This window comes from Micrasema longulum, unplaced genomic scaffold (genome assembly GCF_059751315.1).
Source record: "Micrasema longulum isolate JH-2025_06_02 unplaced genomic scaffold, ASM5975131v1 h1tg002584l, whole genome shotgun sequence".
Lineage (NCBI taxonomy): Eukaryota > Metazoa > Arthropoda > Insecta > Trichoptera > Brachycentridae > Micrasema > Micrasema longulum.
Window position 1 is genome coordinate 1 of NW_028279720.1, and position 23802 is coordinate 23802.

Consider the following 23802-nt stretch of genomic DNA (forward strand, 5'->3'; position numbering starts at 1 on the left):
TTAAGTTTTGTGCATGAAAACCAGAATATGCATACAATTTTTTCTTCTAAACACGTTCAATTATGGGTAACCGAAGAAGATACTTAAAATGTTTATGCAAATATACTCATTATCATACACAAATATCGGTTTTTCTTTATAGACAGTCGAAGATAACTCTGTTAACTCTCCATTGTAATCGGGGCCCAGATGTATTGACATGGTTTAGGATTCGGACTGCTGTTTAGATATTTATATTAATTTGTAAAAAGATAAAAATAAATGCATAGACATGTTAAATTTATATATGTATGACTAGATTTTTGATTTTTAACATTTTTGTTTTTTTTTACACTTATTTTTTTTAAAAGGTTTATATTTAAATTTTAATTTTTTATCAAATATATTTTTAAAATAGTTGTGACCCTGAGCTCTTACTTAGCACTAGACAGTTTTTATCATACCTATGGCATTTAATATACATTGCAACTTGCAACAATTCCAACAAATTAAGAACTAATGATTTTTGCCATTTTTAATTTGCCGGGTTGTCTTTATTTTTTTTACCTCAGTATGTTAAGTATAATATACCGCATTTTTAAAATATTTTATTTGTTTATTTTTCCATACACATATTATTTACAAAGAAATATAATTACAAAAATTCACTTTAGAAAAATACATCTTAAAATTAAGCTGTAACATGAATTGTAAAAAATGCATAGTTGTATAATATAGTACAATGTATAAAACAACTGTGTTATATGTATAACTATATTTGAATGAGCCGGGTTATGGCCCCGTGGTAGTATTGTGGACTCACTTGCCAAAGGTCCGAGGTTCAAATCCCACTCTACCACAACTCGTTTTCCATTTTTCCGGCACAAGTTATTAACGACTTTTAGGAAATGGTCTGAAAATTAAAATATTTGAGTAAAAAATAAGAACTTAAAGTATTCCCCTTAAAAAGAACCAAAAGAAAATGTTTTTGCATTATGTTTAAATGTATTTAAGCTTATGTTTATGAAAGGCATTTGTGCTGTGTACACTAATAAATAAATAACATGATCTTTAATAATAATATTTATCGTAAGAAAGGTGTTTTGGGGGACAATTGGACAGGCGCCGTGGCGCAGTTGGTTAGACGGCCAACTGTGAAACTGGCGTCGCGGGTTCGATTCCCGCCAGTTGCAAGAAAAAATCCAAGAAAGATTTTTCTCAATAATTAGTCTGGGTGTTGTAGTGTATTTTTAATTACCTCCTTCCACATCCCCTCTATCCCACCTTCTGACAAATCTCTAAATAGAGGCTTAACGGGATATTCCTTTAGTAAAAAAACACAATCGGGAGTTAATCTTCGACTGTCTATAAATTAAAATCGATATTTATTATAAAAATGATGGAAATTTAAACTATTTTCGTCGGTAACCTGTAATTGAACATGTTTAGAATAAAATGCATTCATATAATTAGATTATTTCGAGACTTTACTGACAGAATGCAGTCATTAAAGCAAGTTCCGAGATAATCGCTTTTTTATTACTTCAACGCATTATTTCTCCCACAATTTAATTTTAATTTAATTTAATTTAATGCTTTGGAAGCGTAATCTTTGCTGAAGTCATAGCATAAAATTTGAAATCATTATCTTACACCTATGTTAAAAAATATTTGAAATATATAAAGAGTGTTGATTAAATGCATTCGGTCAGTATAGTCCCGATTTATTTACTTAACACTATATATACATATACAAAAAGGCGGGCATATTGCCATATTATGTTTTTCAAACAGAAAATGTAATTTTACTTTGTTGATAAAATTAAAAATAAATTATTACTTACCATTGTAATGGTATAATTTTGCACTCTTCCGCCAGTTTGTCCGGACTTGGGTATCGCGTTGGGAGCTCCTCAGATGCGCGGACGCCTAGGTGGGTAAAATATGGTGGGACAGGCAACTGTTCCTGTGGGATGCTCATTCAGTTGGGACTGTGCTTCTTTCCGAGCGGAACGCACACGTTCTTTTGTTTTGTCCTCCCCTTACTGGGGTGGTATTCGGATCCTCTGCCTCTGACCACCCAGGGAGTCCTTCTTTATCCAAAGTCGTTCTCTTATTGTAAATATCCGTGTTTTTACTTATGTTTTGTGTAAGTTATGTTTGTTATGTTACTATAGTTTTAAGATATTGTTTTTGTATATTTGGATACGTTTATTTATGTAAATTGTTTGTGAACATATTTTTTGAGGCATTGACATTGAGGGGATCCCGAGGGACGACGACGACGTGTTGGCCTCTCTCCATACGTCCTCCTCCCCCCTCCTTAATCTGCATAGAGTTTGTATTCCTTAGGAATATTTATAATAACTTTCCTCTATGGATGGTGGGCTTAAGGGTCTCCCCTCAATGTAATGGAATAATAATAATACATAGTTTTATTTATTTTTATTCATTGACTTATATTTTTACAGAGAAATGGATCGATAGAAAATGATGGATATTTTAACATGGCAACTGGAGTAGCTAATATGGATGACTTCGGAGTTCTCAAGAACTGGAATAATATGTCAGCAACGAATTATTTCGAAGGCGAATGCGGAAAAGTATGTAAGATACTATATTAATATTATGTTATTTGATATGTCCCGGTTCTCTTTGATCAAACCACCAAATTAGATTAAATTTACCGTCGAAAGACCTTGAGGTCTATCTTTTAATAGGTGTAGACTTGTCTTTATCAAAATGTCACATATATATAAATATTTTGGGGGTTTCTTATTTGAACCAAAAATCTTTTTTTTCAAATTTTGCGCGTCACACTTATGTTTGCTTCTATAACCCAAAAAACGATAAAAATATTTTTTTCGTATTTTTATACGAAATTTACAGATCGAACCAGCATTGAAAAAAAACAATTTCTTTAAAAAACTAGTTTACTTAGAAAACTAAAATTATAATAAGTGTATTGAAAAATTTAGGTAAATCAAACATAAAACAATAAATTAAGTTACAGTCATTCACAAACATTATCATTCCCTTTCCGCACCTAATGGTGCATACGGTACTGCGTTGGTACATCAATTGCAGCGTACCATGATATTTATTTTTACACGAAAGTAAGATTATCAGTATTACGCTTCATTATTCAATTCCTAAAATTTACAATGAGATTCCTTAGCAGATCTTAAAAGAAAATGTCGACAAAACTTTTAAGAAGAAAATAATTAAATGGCTCATGTGTTACAAGGCTTTATATTTATTATTATTTTATGTCAACAGTCAACTAATGAAATTTTAGTAAATATATTTTGTGTGAAAAATACGTATGTTTATAATACTTTTAAAAAAAAATTTTGTAAAGGAAAAATAAGAAACCGGCTTGTCAGCAGGTTTTGATATTACGTGAACTCGAAAACATTTAAAAAATTGAATTCCGGGTTGGGCTGGAATTCCTCATTATAGCGAAAAAAAAACAACCACTTAAGAAAATGTCGAACATTTATTAATTTTTAAACAAGCAAGTTTTTTTTATTTAATATTTTGTGTTCATTATAATAATAATTAATACAGTGTTGTTAAAATGCACAGAACAAATTATGTTGGAGAAAATATGTATTCACACTTATTGATAAACAATAAAGATAGCACATTTGGCTAAAATTTAATATAACCCTTTTTTTAAATTAACATCCTTTGGATTTAAAATTTACGGTTGTGTGAGTTTTGCGAACACGCCAGCTTTAATTAAACAACCAGTACGTACAGGTTTAAAAATAGTAGGTTAATTTAAATAATTAGATGTTACTATTGATTTTATCTACAAAGTTTTATTTGGAATAATAGTTACAACTGTACACTAATATTAAATATAAAAAAAATAACGTATTGACTTCGCCTCAGGTTTTTTCCTAGCAAATGATTTGAATGATTTTAAGTAAATTATTTTGATAAATATTTTTGTTTGTAAATTCTGACGCAAATACAGTCATTGTTATTGTAATTTAATCTCTATGGGAGAACATCATAATAGGTTGTATTTAAACAAAAACTATAAATACTTTCTTACGTATCGACTGCCGTCATAAGGAAAGACGCAACTGATATCAGTGAAAAAGACGGATCTACTAATTTTTTTTCATTTCCAGCATTATTTACAATCGGAGATTTTGGAAGAATTAAAAAGTAAATATTTATAATTATTTTACGTATGGTATTTATAGTTGACTTTTTATTAGAAAAATATAAAACAATACATATTTATTTATACTTTTACAATGTTTGTATGATTTTTATTTATACAGAATAATGACACACCCCTCACTGGGGTGTGTCCCGCGCCGAGAAAAACATTTTACAATAAGTAAAACATGCCTCAAATTAGTTATTTAACACAGTAAACAAAATAAGAAAATTAAAACGTAATAATCTAATTAACCTAGTTATCATCTTAAACATAATAAGCAGTATAAACTAAAATAATCACAAAAAACACAACAAATGTATTTAGACTTGTAGGCCAAATTTCATAAACAGGACACAAATTTTTACTTATTTGGTTTGATCCACTCATCGATCCGTGCGCAACCCACCTCTACTATCCATTTCTTAATGGCAATTTTATATTGTGAATACTTACTTATTGTCCTTATGGACAATAGAAGTAGATTGTACACTTTAACCGAGTAGTAGGCCAATCCTCTTTGACCAAAGGTTGTATTAATTTTCATTTGTTTTTGCAGCATCAGGGTGGAGTTTCTAGTAACTCTTGTATTTGTGAAATGAGTTATGGAAGGTAGAGAATAATGTTTGTGTGCGTACAGTAACGGAGCTTTTACATAAAGTTGTTTTACAGATGTTACATTGACATACACATTATATTATATACCTATACATACTTTTCAAATTCCCAATGAGTTTTATACAAAACCCATTTAGGGACAATATCATTATCTTACAACTAACTAAACATAATTTAGACATAAAAAAAAAACAATGCAATATACAAACACCATGAATTTTTACACGCTGAGAGCGAAAACATACATAATACACTTTCATATTGTGTACACATGGGAAGGATAATCATATTATATATATATATATATATTAATAGACATAATATGTAAACCCTCAAACATAAATGCAATATGTAAAAACACATATATGAACAAACACATCTATATATATAAAATGCAATGTTCGTATGTGTGTGATTTACGTATGGTTTTCAGTGAAATGAAGATCTTTGCCATGAGCATATTTATGGCTCTTAATATCGTTAATTTAATAAGTAGAAAAAAAGTTGGGAGCGTGAATGTTTTTTTCATCGTTCACCAGGATTGCATTCCCTGAGAATGCATATACAACAAAATGGAAGGATGTTAATTTTTTGTGTATAAAAAAAAATGTTTTTGAATGTGTACTAACAACTTTCGTTTCTTATGGATCCCAATCAGAGTATTTCCTTAAATTCCTTTTAATTTCCACCTATTTATTTCTTTTTACTGGATTTTTTATTATACTTAAATAATATTAACTGACAGTCAATACATTTTTGAAAATTGCTTTCTTGAATAAAGTGCATTCCTGTTGGTGAGAAGAGCAGAGTTTGACATTTGCTAAAAAAATCTATTTTTGAAAATGATTTATTTAAAGTCTCGGAATTCAACCATAAACAAGTACCTGGGTACTTACTTAAATTCAATATTCAAAAATAAATTATGTTCAGTTCTGGAATTCAATCATAAACGAGTACCTAGGTACCTACTTAGCAATGAAAAGTTACAACTTTTTAACATTTATCCGAACGGTTTTTACTAAAGATTTTTTAGTATTTACTTATTTTTTTACTATGGGAATTAGAACCACCCAAACACGTAAAAAAAACATCGTTTTTTCTGCTGTCTTTAGGCGCACAATATACAAACATAGCTATTTTTTAAAAACGCAAAGCGTGCTAATACAGAAAATTTTATTCTAATACTCTGCCTCGAAAAATAATAAAATTGGTTCAGTTTTGAGGTGCGGAAAACGGGACAACGAAACGTCGATTTTGTCTATTCTAACAAAAGGTCTGACATGCAGTTATCTTTTTCGCACAGTATCGGGGAGGCATCTGCAAAACAGGAACAGGTAAACATTGTTCGAATACCTGTTTATCAAAATTCTCTGTCCTCACGATTTATATAAACCGAAACACAAAAATAATCATGTATACGTACATATCTAATTTGGACTAAATAAAATAATTGATATCAAACTTTCGATTGCATTAATTTAATCAAGAATATCACAAGATGATCAACGAAGCAAACAATAATGTGAAGGCAAATCCCTACTTGCAAAATTTCTTTAACAAATATTATTTTAATATAATAACATTATTTTTAAACACTTATTTCTTTCTACCGACTAATAATTTTACTAAAGACACTGAATCAAAAGTTCTTCATGTTGAAAATAAAATTTTAAAATTAGACAACTTGGAAATCTTTGAAATTTAAAAGTGATATGAAAAAAATAACCAAATAAGCAAAACTTCTTTTTGTCCAGTCCTGTCTAGTTGTAAAGACCGTATCCATCTTACTTCACACCTCCTATCTTTACAAGAACAACGTGATAATAAGACCTGACCTAATTAATTAATTTATTAATTTACACGCTCTACAGGCTTTTACATATATTAGAAATTACATTCAAGTGCAGCAGTGAGACATAAGTATGTAAATTTAGTTAAAATTAAAGATAACATAAGAAAAACTAAAAGATACAATAATAAGTAAAAATAAGGAAATGTACATAGGTATGTAACATAGGTATATGGGTACATAGAAAAATATTTAATAAATTTACATATGAAAACATACACACATACATACACACGCATATGCATACATACACACCAGTGGCGTGCGGTGACTTTTGAAACAGGGCATGCGGTCATGGGAAGGAAAAATACACCATTTTTATATTTTTTAAATTTGTATTTTTTTATATATTTTTTTTAATCATTTTTTTTTTTAAAGAAATATTTGCGTTCTTATGATTGATCCAAATATTTTATTTTGAGGGCCATTTCCAATGAGTTGTAAATAACTCACTATTAGAAAATGGGAATCAAGTTGGGGTATAGTGGGGTCCGAACTACGGACCTTTGATCCGTGAGTCCGAGATACTAGCCACAGGACCACAACTCAATTATTTGATAAACATAATATCGATGCTTTAGAACAGCAGTTTCCATTTTTTGTCTATGGAACCTTAATTATTTTATTCGTCACTTTTTTTGTGAAATAGTAAAAAAAAATGTTCTCGATAATAAAAATGTAAATTGACAAAATTAAAACCCGTAAAACGGATTTTGAATTAAAATCATCAAATCAAAAAAAAAAAAATTACAGTTTTTCTGTTTTTTACGTCGATTTTTTGCGCCCCCCTAACTCACGGAATTACTGTGACCTTTCGGCAGAACCTCAGGATTCCGTGAAATACCTTTTAGGAGTCGCTCGTCTAGACAAAGTGATAATAATATTACAGAATTGGAAATTTGTCAGATTAGTTCAGAGTCTTATACTAATAACTAACTAAATATCCATCACGTCATTTCTTTGAAGGGGTAGGCAGAGAGGATAGAACACCACACAACTATTTCCTGGCACACTTTCCACTCACGCCGGTTAAAAAATTTCCATTAAACTAAATATGCTTTTAACAATAAAAAAAATCCTTTTCATTAAACGAAAGACCACTAAAACTTCTCCTTGGTAAAGGTTTAATTGGGCAATTGTAATTATTTCTCTGATTAGCAACGCGGTTTAGTTCACATTTATTGCTTCCCTGGGCGGCCATATTAGGGATTATGAGTTGAAAAGAAAAAGTGAAAAAAACAAAAATAATAATTCAGACAGCCATTTTGGAGTTTAAAAAGTAAAAGTTATCGCGATTAGCTATTTTATACATGAAAAAAAAACGCTGAACTCAAAAACAATTTTGAACAAGGTTGTTTGCGTAAGGTATTATAAAAACCGGAAGCCAATATTGTTTTAGTGAGAAAACATCAAAAGTCCCAACAACGCTGTTTTACATTAAAGAAAATATAAATATTTTAACTAGGTAATTATTGTTTTTTTACAGATTGAAATACTCATTTGGTTACCTACATAATTATGATGTTTTGAAATTCATATTTACAAACTCCTGTTTCTTGAATATTTTACTCAATGTACCTTTAGTTTACAGATTCAATTATAAAAATAAAAAATGCTGAATACCACAGAAAAGTCCTTACCCCCCATAAATGGAAAAGTATCTAAAAAATAATTTATTATTACTTAGTAGGTAATCTTGTCCTCCATAGAAATGCGAAATCCGAGCAGCATGCACAGTTGGTAGTGAGGGTTACTATTACAGTGTTAAACACTCGGCGAAATCAGCAGTCCAAGTTCTGGTGCGCTTGCGCGAACAATTCAATTTTTCGGGCGCATGTCTCGCCTATGCGCATCAGTATTTTGTATGCGTATCTCGCCATCCGTCACTTCATCAGTCGGCCACAGATTAATGGTACCAGTCGGCTGCGGCCTTTTGTAAGGTGCGGTGGGTTGTTGCCGATTTTTGGAGCGATTACGTTTCAAAATTACGTAAATAATCTATAATTTAAATACTTGATGTTTTTTTTATTTTAAATCTTGAAAAAGGGCACACATAAACATATTCTTTTGAGAGCTCATTTATAAGTTATGTACCTACATAGTTTTCCAGTATTAAAGGCATGCGCCGCATTTATCGCATGTATGGACACGCCACTGATACACACACATATATACATACATGCATGTACATATATATACATACACATACACATACATGCACATACATATACATACATATAAGTTTGTACATTATTATAGAGATACATGAGAAGAAAAAAAATAGTAAATAAAGAATTACTCCAAATGTTTCGATTTAATATTAAGTAAGCACTGTTAATATAAGATAATATAAGATTCATCAGTTAATTATACTTTGATAAAGAAGCTTGCGTTAACTTGAAACCGGTGAGTAAAAAAAAAGTAGTTAAAAAAAAGTTGTTTTGTATTTATTCTATTATAATAAATAGCAACAAAGTTAGTGCTTCAAATAAGTATTTTATCAAGTTTTATTTTAATTTAAATAATCAATCCTTATCAGGAATTGGGTTTTTGAGATAAGGAAGCAAAAGGTTAAACTGCGTGTAAGCGAACTGGAAGACAATGCATTAACAATTCCTGAAAGGGACACATTCAGATGTTTTCTTGAATTTTTATTTTCGCTAAGAGATAAAAAGTCGTGTTTAAATTTAGAATAAATAACAAAAAAAATAAACGCAACCTACTTTTTCCCCTTTGAACGCGCATATATCTGACTAGACTTATGTTAAGGGTCTCAAACTCAATTCTGCTGTGAATGCTCAGGAAAAAGAGTGAGTCCATCTCCCTCTAGACGCTGAGTTCCATCTGATTTGCCATCAGGGGCGCCAGTTGGTCATTTTTACGGAGCTGGAAGGTTAAGCCAAAATAATCTACTTCCACACCTTTTTTTAGTTTTTTTACCGCAACAGACTCCATCACTTCTAAATCGGCTAGGAGTCCACCCGCAATGACTTATGAGCCACATTCTCTTCTCAGAAATGTTTTCTCTCTCTGTTGCAACAAATTCAGACAAATAATTAGAATATAGAAACACAAAAGAATATTTTATTTGAAACCATTCTGTCACTCGCACAAGAAAAAAATATCAAATATTAAAATGAGCTGTACTTTGATTTAAAATTATATATTTTCTACCTTTTTTAGTATTTGATAGTTATGCCGTTCTTTCGTATGGTGAAAATAATGAATTATTCTAATACAATTAATTTTTTTGCAAGTATTATTGTGCTTCAGTAAAATATTTTTACAAAAAATACTTATTTATATAATTATTTTTTTGTAATTTATCTTATTTTATTCATACATTTAAAATGCTATAATATTTTTGTTCCAGGTCAATGGATCTGCAGGTGAATTCTTTCCGTCCAAACTGTCATATTCAGATCACATATCACTATTTTCAGCAGACATTTGTAGGCCAATGTCATTTGATTATGATGAAACAGTATATGTTGAAAATATTGCTGCCTATAAATTTTCCAGCGGAGATCGACTATTGGATAACGGTAATTATTGACAATTAAGAAACATTTCCTATGATTTATTTATTCATTTTACAATTATTATCTTTCTCTTTAAAATTAACTACGTTTCGGCTCTGTCCCTCCTCTTCAAGTTTGTTTAAACAAAATAAATGTTGAGAAAAACACCCCAGGTCGAACAAAAACTTCGTGATTTTTTGCAAATACTATAACAGAGATGGACATTCTTGAAGTCTAGGCATTTACAGGGCTCATGACCTTATCGTTGCCCTGAGAAAAATATCGATTTCATCAGTTCTTCCATCTGTTGACTTTTGTGAAGCGAAAGAGTTAAAACCTCAATTAATGTGGATTTATTTATGATTTTTTCATATGGCAATATATAATCATAAACACCAAAATTTGAAATTAAAATACACAGAAAAGGAAATACAAGTTGAACGTAACTACGTATATAATAAGTACGGGAATGAACGCTATGCATGCAAATGGAACCGGCACCAAAATCTCATCCTCCCTGCAAATTTTAGTCCTGGGCTGGTATTCCAAACGCTCTCGCGGCCGTAGAAAAACCATTTATTTCGCATATTTACATACAAAATACACGAGATAAAGTGTTTTCTACGGCCGCGAGAGCGGTTCAGAATAGCACCGCTGAGCCTCAATTATGAACGCTATCTTCATCTGAACATCGAGACGGTATACTAAACATCTGTACTATCTGTATCTACCACGGTATATTCTACTTACTTGTCATCTTTACATCATATGATCGAATAGAACCGATGAATGACTCCGAAATTTTAGTCCGCGTTCCTTACTTTATTAACATTTGCAATAGTTCTCATTTATAATTTAAATAGGCTTAAAAATTTGAATAAATAGTAATAAAAGGAAAAATTATTGGTGGAATTACATTTTTGACCCTTTTAATGCGTAGATAAACGTATCGAGGGGTTCTAGACCCGTCGGTACAAACAGATGTACTTACATAAAAACTTGATAGGGGGGGGGGGGGGATCGGTAGTGTATATTCGTAATCGCTAGAGAGAATTCATCTTCAACTATACCGTCAAGGTGAAGGTATGACGTCTTTACCTTCCCCCGCATAATCGAGGCCCCGAGCACTTAAAATGTATCCCATTTAAGAAAGTAACTATAATATTTAAAAATGCTATTAAATTGCCTTCATTTAATTTTACAAGTGTTTACAGTATTTTATTTATTTTTGAATAGTGTAATTATAGAGTTTTTACAAAGGATCTTTACCGATAAGCCTTGATAAGGATCGGTGAGTCTTGTAATTAATAATGTATCTGCTTTGGACTGGATTCTGTTTAATCCTAATTTTGGTACCCCTGCTTATCAATTTGTTTATTAATGATGTTGCTAAATCATTCTCTAACTCTCGCTTTTGGCTCTTCGCGGACAACTAAATTCTCAAAATAATTCAAACTTTACAAGACTGTCTTCTTCTTCTCAGACATTAACTCTTTTAACCAATGCGCAATGGTGTAAAGTCAATAAATTAGAACTAAATATTAAAAAATGCAAAATAATGTCATTTCATAGAACAAAACAACGGATTTCCTTCGAGTACCTAATAGAAAACACCAAAATTGATGTAGTTAAGTCCATCAGAGATTTAGGAATTGTTTTGGACTATAAACTAACATACGACGAGCATATAGATAATACAGTAAATAAATCACTGAAATTACTTGGCTTCATTAACAGAATATCCTCTGATTTTACTAATGTCCGTACAATCAAAACTCTTTATTGCTCAACTGTTCGCCCTCTTCTTGAATATGCCTCCGTGGTCTAGTCTCCATTCTATGTCAATCGCATAAATCACATTGAATCGGTCCAACATCGCTTGCTTCGAAAAGTATCATGGTTGCTTGGACTAGAGAGAGGTAATAATTATAATGCTGACATAGAGTCAATGTTAAATATTTCTAGTCTACAAAAACGTGGAACTAATATTGATTCCATATATATGTTCGGCATACTAAATGGTATAATCGATGTTCCATCATTACTGGGACAAGTAAAATTTAATATTCCGACTCGCAGGTTGAGAAACAATGAAGCACTGTTCATCGATCAGCATATAACAAACTATGGCCTTAATTCTCCAATGACCCGTCTTTGTCGTATTGTTACCTCAAGACAAGATCCGGACTTTTTTGGTTCAAGTTTACAACGATTTAAACGAGCACTAAATAAATAGTCCAGATCTAGTCTTGATGTCCCTTATGCTTGTCAATGCTTCCATTCTTCTTTTTTTAATGTTTTAAACTATTATTTTATTGTAATATTTAAACCCTATAAATTGTATACATGGACAATATCCGTTAATAAATAAATAAATAAGGAGTCTGGAACCTGTATATACATGGAAAATATAAATAAATTTGATTCTACTACAATTCCATATTAGAAATAATGTTCCTTATTCTAGACAGTATTCCAAATGAGGGTCGCACAAATATCCCATATTAGGAGTAATATAAATACATGGTATAATTAATATATTCGCAGAATAAAATTGACTTCAATTTAGTTTCAAAACATTATGAAAACAAGAAATTTAGACTATAATATTGCCGATCAGTAAAACATTGATAATTTTATGGAGAAAAAACATTAAAAAATAATAAAGTGATACTTCCCTAAAAACCAAATCGGTAGGGGACAAAAACGTAATCATTGTCTCTGAAGCTTGTGTGTGTCTGGCATCCGGGCGTGCACTAAAATGTTTTAGTCGGTCGGAGAAGAAGTGGATATGCTGGGTTAAAAAAGGCGTTCTTGATTAGTTTTGAAGAAACACCGTCATCTCATATTAGGGACGTATGCAATATTTGGTACATCTCCTCTAATATTAAAAACTGTTTTAAAAGTAAATAGAAAGTTTGAAAAATAACGAATTGCGTATGTAATTATTATCTTAACATTAAAATGGGTCTTAACAACAAACATCAATAATTAATTTTCATGAAATATTGATACATTTCTTCCGTCTTTAAAGTGTAGTTAATTTTCAACTTTGGCCAATAGGAGTTTAGGGTTGTTAAACTAATTGTTTGGAATTTTACGTAAAAATGTTTGATCAATTCTCTATAAAAACAGTGTAACTTATGTATTCCAAAGCTTAAAACAAACTTATGTCTTAATTCATTCAATATACCTGAAGTGAACGCCATAAGATAAATTTATAACTAATGTGGGTAGTAGTTTTTTATTTTGTACAGTAATGATTTTAAAGGTTTCCATTAAATAAAAACTTTTTAGAAATTATTATAAATTAAAATAATAACTTGTTTTTCACGATTAGTTTATTCGTTTTGTATCGTACATTAACGTCATAATTGACAGTGAACTTCTACTAATAAACAAGAACATTTGAAAGAATATGTGGCTTCATTAATTAAGTTAGGTGTATTTTTTGTGGTGTTTTAGAAAAAAATGAGTTTTAAAAGCCATTGCAAACTCTAAATTAACATTAGTCAGCACTGTTTATTTTATCTACATGAATGTAAAAAGAAATATTAAGTAGACGAAAAGCGAACGACTCGTTTGAAAGGAAAATTAATCATCTATAATTTATTTAACGTTTACACATAGTTTCGTTATCATTTATTCAATCTTACTAACCACCTATCTAATAACATAGATTAAAAAATATCGAAAAGAAAAATACTTTTTATTTTAATAATAAATTGAAATTCAAATACGTAAGTATTATTAAATTAGTGGCAATCTTATCAAATCTCACCTCTTTAGACAATCTTATTGGTACATATGTTTGCAATCATTATACAATGCGAAGATTGATTACTTGTTACGATGATTACTAATTCTGTTTTTACTAATTTGACCTCAAATGAATGATGCAAATACGAATGTTTATTTATTTTTGTGAGCGAATTCTAAAAATGCGAGATCGAATTATTCATATTTTTTTATGATGGGAAGGTAAGGACGTCATACTTTCACGATGACGGTATAGTTGAAGGTACATTTAAATTATCTCGAGCGATTACAAAGATCACTGTTTTGGGTAGGTACATCGAAGTGAAACAAGGGGAAGCGTACGTCACGGTACACATATCTACGAACTAAAATGACATAGATTCAGTATAACGTCATGGTTGAAGATAAAATTCTCCCCATCGATTACGAAGATACACTACCGATCCCCCACACCATAAAGTTTTGATTTTTTTGCACCACAACAGGCCAGGAGGCCTAATTACAGTGGTGAATTACATCACAGAGCACCCAGGGTTGAGAAAAATCACATTTTTAATTTTGTGCGTGAGTCTAGCGTCTTGACTACTACACCACGGAGGCCGCCGATGTAAGTACATCGGTTTGTATCGACGGGTCTAGAACCTCTCGATATGTTTATCTACGCATTACAAGTGGCAAAAATTTTGCTCTACCGAGCAATATTTCATTTAATTACGATTTATTAAAATTTTTAATCGTTGTGAGGTTGGCACTTTTTTATTCAAAACCCATTCAAAATATGAGAGAGAAATAAGTAAATTTTGAAGTCGAATTAAATTCCAACGTAACTGTCAGTTTTGAAAACGAGCGGCTAGATAATGTGGCTAGACTGGATAGATACTGCCGTATTAACATACAAGAGCATCTAGCAATAAAATGTTACCACTGTTAAAAATAAATTCAGTCATTATATTTTTTCCATATGTTTGCCTTTCTTTCTGAGTTTACGTATTGAGAGTCGGCCTTGTAATCGCCCAGGGAATGAATACAGACGATCGTTAAGTATACCGTCTTGGTTATTGTCAAAAGTCATATAGAAACCATGTTCCAGCGAGCATTTTTTGCTTGAATTGGGATTTATTTATTGTGGGCACTTTTTATCACAGAATCCTATTTAAAATATAAATGAGAACTATTTTAAATATTTATTAAGTAAGGAACGCTGACTTAATTTTCAGGGTCATTCATTAGTTGGATTCGATCATAGAATCATAGATAGTCGATAGAACTTACTGAGGTAGATACAGATAGTACAGAAGTTAAGTATACCGTCTCGATATGTACAGATGAAGATAGCGTTCATTATCAAGACCCAGGACTTTTTTAGTCCGCCTGGAGTCTGTGGTCCTGGCTATGCGACTATCCCAGCTCCATTTCTGGTTGGCAATATTGTGAATCACATCGGTGACCTTTGATCTCGCTCACATCCATGTGTTGGTTCTTCTGTCTCTCAACAAAATACCCAGCACCTTCCTTTCCATAGCTCTCGTGCCACTGATATCTAAAAAAATATTTTTTTCGTGTAAACAGAAGTTTCACAGCCATATGTAAGTACAGGGGGAACACAAGCATCAAGAAGTTACTTCTTCAAGTAATGTAAGTAGTTCGGAGACTTCAGGAAATCCGAGAGCTTACAAAAAGCATCCCATGATAGACCCCGCCTTCTTTATAATTCCACCTTGCAATTATTTGTCTCGAGCTTATTATTTCGTGACGTAGGTATATATATTATAACTTTCAACTTTTTCTATAATTTTTCAATTTGCCAAGATGTTACATGATTGGTTTGCATCAATCATTTTCCATTCTCTAATTCTATTTTTTAAGGATGCTGTGTTAACTTAATTAATCATGTCTTCAAGCTCCTTATCATCTTTGGCCAATATGAATATATAATCTGTGAATCCGAGATTATCATATTAAGTTAAAGATCTTTTATTTTTAAGATGAAAATATTACGAACTCAAAAATACGCATATCAAGTGGCTAAGAAATGAAACGAAACCTCAATAAAACCAGTAATTCTAGGAAAGGTGAATTTGAAAAACGCAGCGCTACTAAAATTGATCAGATGTTTTGTTTTATAAAATGTTTTATAAAATAATAATAATGTATGTGAATTCCAATATATATACAATAATATGATTAATTATGTATATTTATTCAAGCTTGATTGAGCAGGTACCCGACCAGCTATATCACAAGTTCACAGTTAGTATAGGTACATTAGGATAATACGTTAGGTTTGGTTGGGAAAATACATCAGGAAATAACAAAAACCTTATTCGCATAAAAAAGAACATTAACAAGAATAATAAATTTAATGAATTTAACCAAAAAGAAATCCATATTTAAGATAATAAACAAGAAACAAACAGATAAACATACACATCTCGCTTCCTCTACATTCGATGCGTCTTCTCATGCACGCCTGCCGATTATTCCGATTTACATGTCCATCTTCAAGTATTTGTTTGATTTCTCGATTTCTACATCCGTCAACATTCGCATCTTAAATGTTTTTAGCCATTCTTTCGCCATCCATCCGCTCTACATGTCCAAACTAACGCAGAGCTTCCTTCTTGATTCTGTCGATAATGCTCATCCCAGCCTTACATAATGTACTGATCTCTACAAGGCGTTTAAATAAATAAATATCACCGCCAGGTTTTATTAACTCTGCTGTATCATTTATCGAAACCTTGCGATTTTTCACTCCTCATATATTTGGCAGCACTTTTTATTCCATCCATACTTATTTCTGTTGTACCATCACCTGCATTTAAACTAACTTGAGAAGGTGTTGCACTACTTACATTTCCTGTGTGTGTTCATACACCTCCTCAACGTATTACTTCCATCTCGTTTTATTTCTTCTATCATTCGCCACCATTTATAGATTATTATAGATCTAAAAAAAGATATTAATAAGTCTAAAAAGTCATGTATAATCATATAAATTAAGACGGGTGACAGTTTAATGTCCAGCTTCAATGCTGCCACAACCTCGATTCCCAGCAATGTTCCACCAGTTAGCTGATTTTAAACTTTGGAATTTTCCCAATCCTTTCTCCGAGAACTGCTATACAGTGTCGTAGCAGTTTATCTTCAGAGTAATAACTCTCTAGAGAAGTCCTTAAGTTCTATTGCATAGAACATAAGCGATCCAAATATTTGGTTTGGTTTTAATTTGGTTTTGGTTAGCGCTCGCAATTCTCAACTTAATTACCTACGGCCCGTTGAGTTACTGTAATATTATGTAGCTAACTTCGTGGTCAATAATCGTAGAATAGTTTTTCTCCGTATAAGCGACTCTATTAGGTTATTACTCTAAGAGCTAAACCCTCTTTTAATAGCAGCAAACATCCCACTCACACTGCTGTGTCGTAAAAGCTTGTGCAGGGTTCTATAACAATTATTATATCAAACTTTTCAATGGAATGATTTAAAAAAAAATCTATGGAATAAAGGGGGGGAACTTACAACAATCATATTTAACCATTAGAAACTGTTCAAAAATTTATATTAAAAATATTGCTTCACAAAAATCGCACTTTTCCCTCTTTTCAATTGTTCCAAGAAGCTAAACTTTTAGATCTAAGACGATTGTTCTATTGTTACTGTTGTACTATTGTTCTATCTATTGTTTTCAATGTTTAAAATTTATATTTAAGAACCAAAATTTATTTACAAGTAATTCAAATAGATCAAGTCAAAGAAGGAATCGTGTGTTAGAAATACCACCTTGTAAAACGAGGCTCGCACAGAGACATGCATATTTTATAGGCCTAAAATTTTTTATTTCTTTGTTTACTGATAATATTTCATTGATTCCAAACTATCAAAATTTTCCTTCTTTTAAATAACATGCACTATCCTGGATTCAAACTAAAGATATGAACTTTTTTTTTCTATGATTTATTTTGTCTCCCTTTAATAATAAGGAGTATTTTTGTGTTTTTTGAAATATTTTTTATTTTCTTTTTTAATTACTATAAAAAAATACCATATTATTTTTTCCAGACTATTTTATTTTTTCTTTCTTGTGTTACACAAAAATATTATAACTGTCCATTATTTATTAAAGGAGCAATAATTCATCAACATTTTCTTGTATACCCACGAACAGGCCATGCCTTTGTGGGATTTTTTGTTTACTATTTTTACTATTAATATGTATTTCATTGCTATGTACTCTGTTTTATCACTTATGTTACAATAGTAAAAAAACTAAAATTTAAAAAAACTTTCGTATCCCTTCGCTGGTTGTCTTTCCACCATAACTCGCTGGAGTTATATTCTAATACTGCAAGGTGTTCTAATTACGATTTTGATCTTGATAATGTGATGATTAATTTCACAAAAATTTAAAAAATAATATATTCCAGAAAAGAATGGATGTGACACAAAATTATTAGTTTATTGTTTATAATTTCAGGAACTGTATTTGAGGGTAACAGGTGTTTTTGTCCCGGGGAGTGTCAGCCTTCTGGAGCTATAAACGTATCTTCCTGCAGATATGGATCTCCTGCATTCGTTTCATTACCACATTTTTACTTGGGCGATCCATACTACACCGATTCTGTGGATGGCTTAAAACCAGACAAAGACAAGCATAACTTCTTCCTAGCTCTCGAACCAGTAAGTATTTGACTGGCGATAAAATGATGATTGAATATAATGAAATGAAAACTAAATCAACAGCTTTAAAAAAAAAACTTTTTTCATTATTTTTTTAGACATCTGGAATACCATTAGATGTTGCAGCACGATTACAACTGAATATTTTGATTGACCCTAACCCTAATATTGGGTGAGTATAAAAATGTTTTTTAGGTCTTGTTAGAAGTTAGAATCGGTCTTTTAGATTAGATTAGACATTTCGTGTTTTTTCTCACAACTCATATTGAAAAATTTATACATGTTTAAAATAATTGTAAGACATATTCAAAATGCAAAAGAACATAGTAATTATGTGGGTTATTTTTGGATTTTAAACATGTATGGCAAAAATTAAAATAATGCTACTTTTGGAGTATTTAGAGTTTTCGAACAGTTTTTACTGTTATATTTTAATATAATTTTAAACGAATTTGGAATTTATCGCTGCATGTATTTATCGTTAAATATGTAAATTAAAATTACCATAAATTACCATAAAGATAACATACGTACATAATTTTATTTGGGATTGTAAAAATGTATTATCAATAAAATTTAATTTCCATTAAATGTAGATAAACATTAGAATACTCGTAGCATGGTTTCAGGTGTCGAATAAGTAAAGATATTATAAAAATATCGTAATTGAATCATTTCTTTTTTTACATTATTTATTTGTTTATTATATATACGGCAGAAGCCAATTACAACAGTTATATGCAATATGTACTAGAAACTGAACAAAAATCATATTATGTACTAGAAACTGAACAAAAAGAAAACAAAACTATGATAGAGCAAAGACAAACAAGGGCAATTAAATAATGGAATACAATATATTTAAAAAACATTGCGTCATTTTACCCCCTATGTCATTTTAGATGCCCCCAAGTACTTAAAAAAAATTCTAACTACTTGTATTAAAAATCTTTAAATCATAAATAAAATTAGTTTTTATTTATTTATTTGATTCACATAAAATCCCGGAGGGTTTTTACAAGTATGGTAAATAGATAATACATATAAATTAAGTAATAAAATATAGGGTTTAGTACATTCAAATACATATAACTAGTAAGAAAACATAATTTAAAAACACATACATATATGAATAAAGATGAGATGATACAGATAAATATTGTAAAACATTTAAATAAATCAATATACCCAGTAAGAACAACTTATTTTTAAGATATCATGTGTTGCTATAAATACATAGGGTAGAAATAAACATTAAAAACAATTTATTAATCTGTTTTAAAATGCTTATAAGTATACATCTGTAAAAAAGAACTAAGCAAAACTTAAACATATAAGAAAAAAATATTAAAAAATATATCGATTTAAAAATAATTTAATAAGAAATAATTAACAGTAGCAAAATAAATTTTAACTTGAAACACATAACAAACAATAGCAAAAGATAAAACCATTGTATATAAATAAGAATGTGTATTACATACTTTTGTAAAAAGAAGGTTAAAGCAAAGACTCAAAAGAAAAAGAAGTGTTAGATTAAAGATTACAAAATAAACATAAGTATTGTAAAACATTTAAATAAAGCACATATAAAATGAATAAGAAAAAATACAATATTTAACTAAAAATACAGAGCAGTATGAGAGTAGAGTAAATGATAACACTTCTGAATATATCATATAACCTTGCTGCCAGAAATGTAATGCATAAGGCAAATTTATACGGGTTTAAATAATTCGACACAATATCTGCAGTCTCGCAATAAGTGTTTCCTAGATTGGGTATAGTTTATATTGAATATTTGTGATAATTGAACGACATAGGGATATGAAAAAGATCTGTGCATCTTGTATTTTTTTAAGATACTCTAAAATTTATAAGATATAGAAGGTCAGGAGAGTCATATAGAGTGAACTATTTTATCAAGAACTATTAGGTCATTAACAGTTCTTCTTTCCGACAGTGACATTAGTTTCAAGATTGATAATAAAAAATCGTAATTAATGTTTAGATAATATTATGTATTATAGATAAGAGTAATAATAAAACCTAAAAACAATATTTTTACATTTTTTTTATTATTTATTATAATACGAGTATAAAGTTATATAGGTACATAATAAAGCAAAAGTACAGAAGCAAAAAATGAAACGAAATACCACACCAAAAAAGAAGCACCTCTTGTGCTTGCTGTGGGATTACAATATTAATAATTTAAGTACAAAATACACATATACTTCAAAAAATATATCTAGGTATATAAAACATTTTTTTATAAATAAGTGCATCTACATATGCATGCAAGTGAGCATGCGTGCGCACGCATGTATAATTGTACACAAATTAAATCTATAACCTACTTCCACTATCTATTAAAGCAATTAGTAATGAGAAAATGTTTAAAAAGGCTATAAAAAAATGGATAGTGGAACTAGGTAGAAGTCAAATGGATTGTCTCATTCGCCCATACCAAAACTGAATTGACTGCTCCACAACTGTATAGCTTATGTTAGGTTTTTGTTATTTTCATTGTGTGTTTTGTAATATAAATAATATAGATGTACATAAATACCTTGTTTTTAAAACTGTCTGAATATTTGTTAATTATGTTTGTTTTTTAAGTTAGTCTTCTTTGTTTATTCTCAAATGTAATTTTGCAAAACTAAATTGTTAATTGTCCTCGGCACGGGAAACCCCAGTGAGGTCACATTATTTTTTTTATTAATTATAGTTTGTGAGCGAAAAATATAAATAAATAAATAAATATACACGCACACTCACTCACGCGCACATACACATTCCCCAACATACATAATATAACATGGTGAAGAAAATAATGAAATAAGGTTTTCAAGTTACTTAATAAAAGAACTTCAAGTAATGTAGAAAAAAATATTAAAAAAAAAAAAACCAAAAAGCATGTTTCCTTAATTTTAAAATTAAAAACTTAAATATGATTTTAATGTCAAAAAGCAACATTTAATCGAGGAGGTTGATAAACAAATATTTTTACCTTTGGTTTGAATTTTGTAAAGACATTGATAATTTTTATTTCGTCGGAAAAATTGTTATAGATATTTATTCCCTGATAAAAATAACTTTTTTCAAAATGTTTAGTATTCAATTTTGGCATATTAATATAATAAAATGTAATCAAGACTGCATTACATTATATGAATATGCCAAAATGTGATCAACACTTGAATTTTTATTTTTCAGATTATACAGCAATGTCCAAAAAGTTTACTTACCCATTCTTTGGTTCGAGCAACGCGTCACTTTATCCGGGGACTTAGTTGGAAACATTAAATTGATGCTCGCAGCTCCTCTGATTGGCAACATCGTAGCTTTGTCCCTATTCGCGATAGGGATAGTGATTCTCGTATGGACCCCGATTAGGATTAACATCAAAGCATGCCTCAAGTCCCGTCAGTTGAAGAGTAATTCCAGAGAAGACAAGAGTAAGCGGATAGTACTGAACAACATGAGAGAGCCGAAGGAAAATGTCTGCATGTTACCGAGTGCCAAAGACGAAGAAGCAGTCACTAAGATGAGGGAAAGTCTGGGAGGTGAGGCTGAAGAAGCTCTCACAACCGCCAATAATATAGTTTAAGTTAAATTAATAATACTTCATAATTTTTAATAATACTGAATAATTTTAAATTAATCAATAAAGATATGTTATTATGTAAGTTAATATTATTCGTAAAATAAATACGTTTTATACAATTTTTAAAACAAGTTTGGACAGTTTCATTACCCTTCCCCGCATCTCAAAGGTAAAGTACCTATAATATTCGTATTTTAAAAATACAGGCGTTTTTAACCCTAAGCCCGTATTACAATGGGAAGTTCACAAAATTACCATCAATTGTCCATACTTATAGTAAAATCGAATCTTGCCAACAAACAAGACAATAGGGAAATATCACATACTACGAATACCGACAAAAATATATAAAATGGATTTAGAATAATTAATTATATTTTAAAAATCATTATGGATATTGTGGAGAAATGTTTTCATACATAAATGTAATTAAAAAAAAAAAAAAAAACGTTACAAGAAAAACGCGACGTGTTTGGCCTCGGTTGTTGTGACGTCAAGATTCGTGATAATATTCTAAACAAATTTCAATGGCCAGGAACAAATAAACATAAATCGTGACGTATTAGGGGCGTGGCAAACGGAATAACAGTTTTTGTGGGAATTCACAATTACAAATTTAAAAATATTTTTATGCCACAAATTAATAAAAAAAAATCTTTTTTACTGGACAGTAATTCATAGATCTTTATAACTTTAAAAATGTTTTAAAAAAGTGATATCTCCTATTGAAGATAAATCTGTTAACTTTCCACTGTAATCACCTCCCTAGGAGACGATAATAAAAAAAAACCCTACATCCGACATTAATTTCTCATTATTTGTTAATATACTAGCACTATTCTTGTCTGCAAAATTATAAAACTAGAGTAGCCAGAAGAGTTATTACCTGCATATATAGGTATCGTCTGTTATACATACTAAGATAAAAAAAATACAGAAGAAAAAAGTTGGTGAATATTTTTTTAACGAACTCTTTTGCTGCCCTAATGAAAGATCTTTCCGTCCCGTCTTTCTTTCTAAATTCTCCAAACACACTTTCTACCTACCAACATGTACATATTTTCTATCAAACTATTATAACTTTCCTATCCTTAAATTCAAATTCAAAAGTGTGGTACGTCACTTATTAAAAAAACATTTTACTTGAAAAAAACTAAATTGTTATAATTGTCATTGGCTGCGATTTGTATTGTAAACCTTTACGACTTGCTTCGATCATTAGTGCAAGATGACCAGTAAAATTATTATTCTACCTTCTATTTTATCTGAGAGCTCGTGCATTGGTAGTCAAAGCCAAGCACTTCACCTTTATCAACGCGATATATCATACATACGAGTATATTATGATCTAGAATTGTTATTCAATTATATACGAGTATCTTGTTAGATATAGTTATAATTTGAAACGGGATACTGCGTTTATATACCATGAGTATTTCCTTCTTTTTCTTATAAATACTCGAGACATTTACACGAAAAACGGGATGTTCTGTTAAGTACAGGTCATGATCATCATCATTATTTTCTTATCGACACCCTGTGGTGCATGTGGCGTTGTACTAGAACTGCAATTGCATCGTATCTGGATCATTTTTGTTACATAAGG

At 30.3% G+C, this 23802-nt stretch overlaps 1 protein-coding gene across 2 annotated transcripts; it reads left to right on the top strand.

Annotated features, from left to right (window-relative positions):
* Window positions 1-2425: 2425 nt before the first annotated feature.
* Window positions 2426-22301, top strand: LOC148271919 (protein peste-like). 2 transcript variants are annotated; one of them, XM_088240754.1, is made up of 5 exons: window positions 2426-2586; window positions 10000-10171; window positions 18384-18586; window positions 18685-18758; window positions 21806-22301. In XM_088240754.1, the coding sequence occupies exons 1-5, from the start codon at window positions 2512-2514 to the stop codon at window positions 22197-22199; spliced, it is 918 nt and encodes a 305-aa protein (XP_088096880.1). In that variant the 5' UTR covers window positions 2426-2511; the 3' UTR covers window positions 22200-22301. The 2 variants fall into 2 exon arrangements, with proteins under 2 accessions (XP_088096880.1, XP_088096879.1); XM_088240753.1 differs by having other exon boundaries at window positions 2426-2582; window positions 21806-22299.
* Window positions 22302-23802: the final 1501 nt, after the last annotated feature.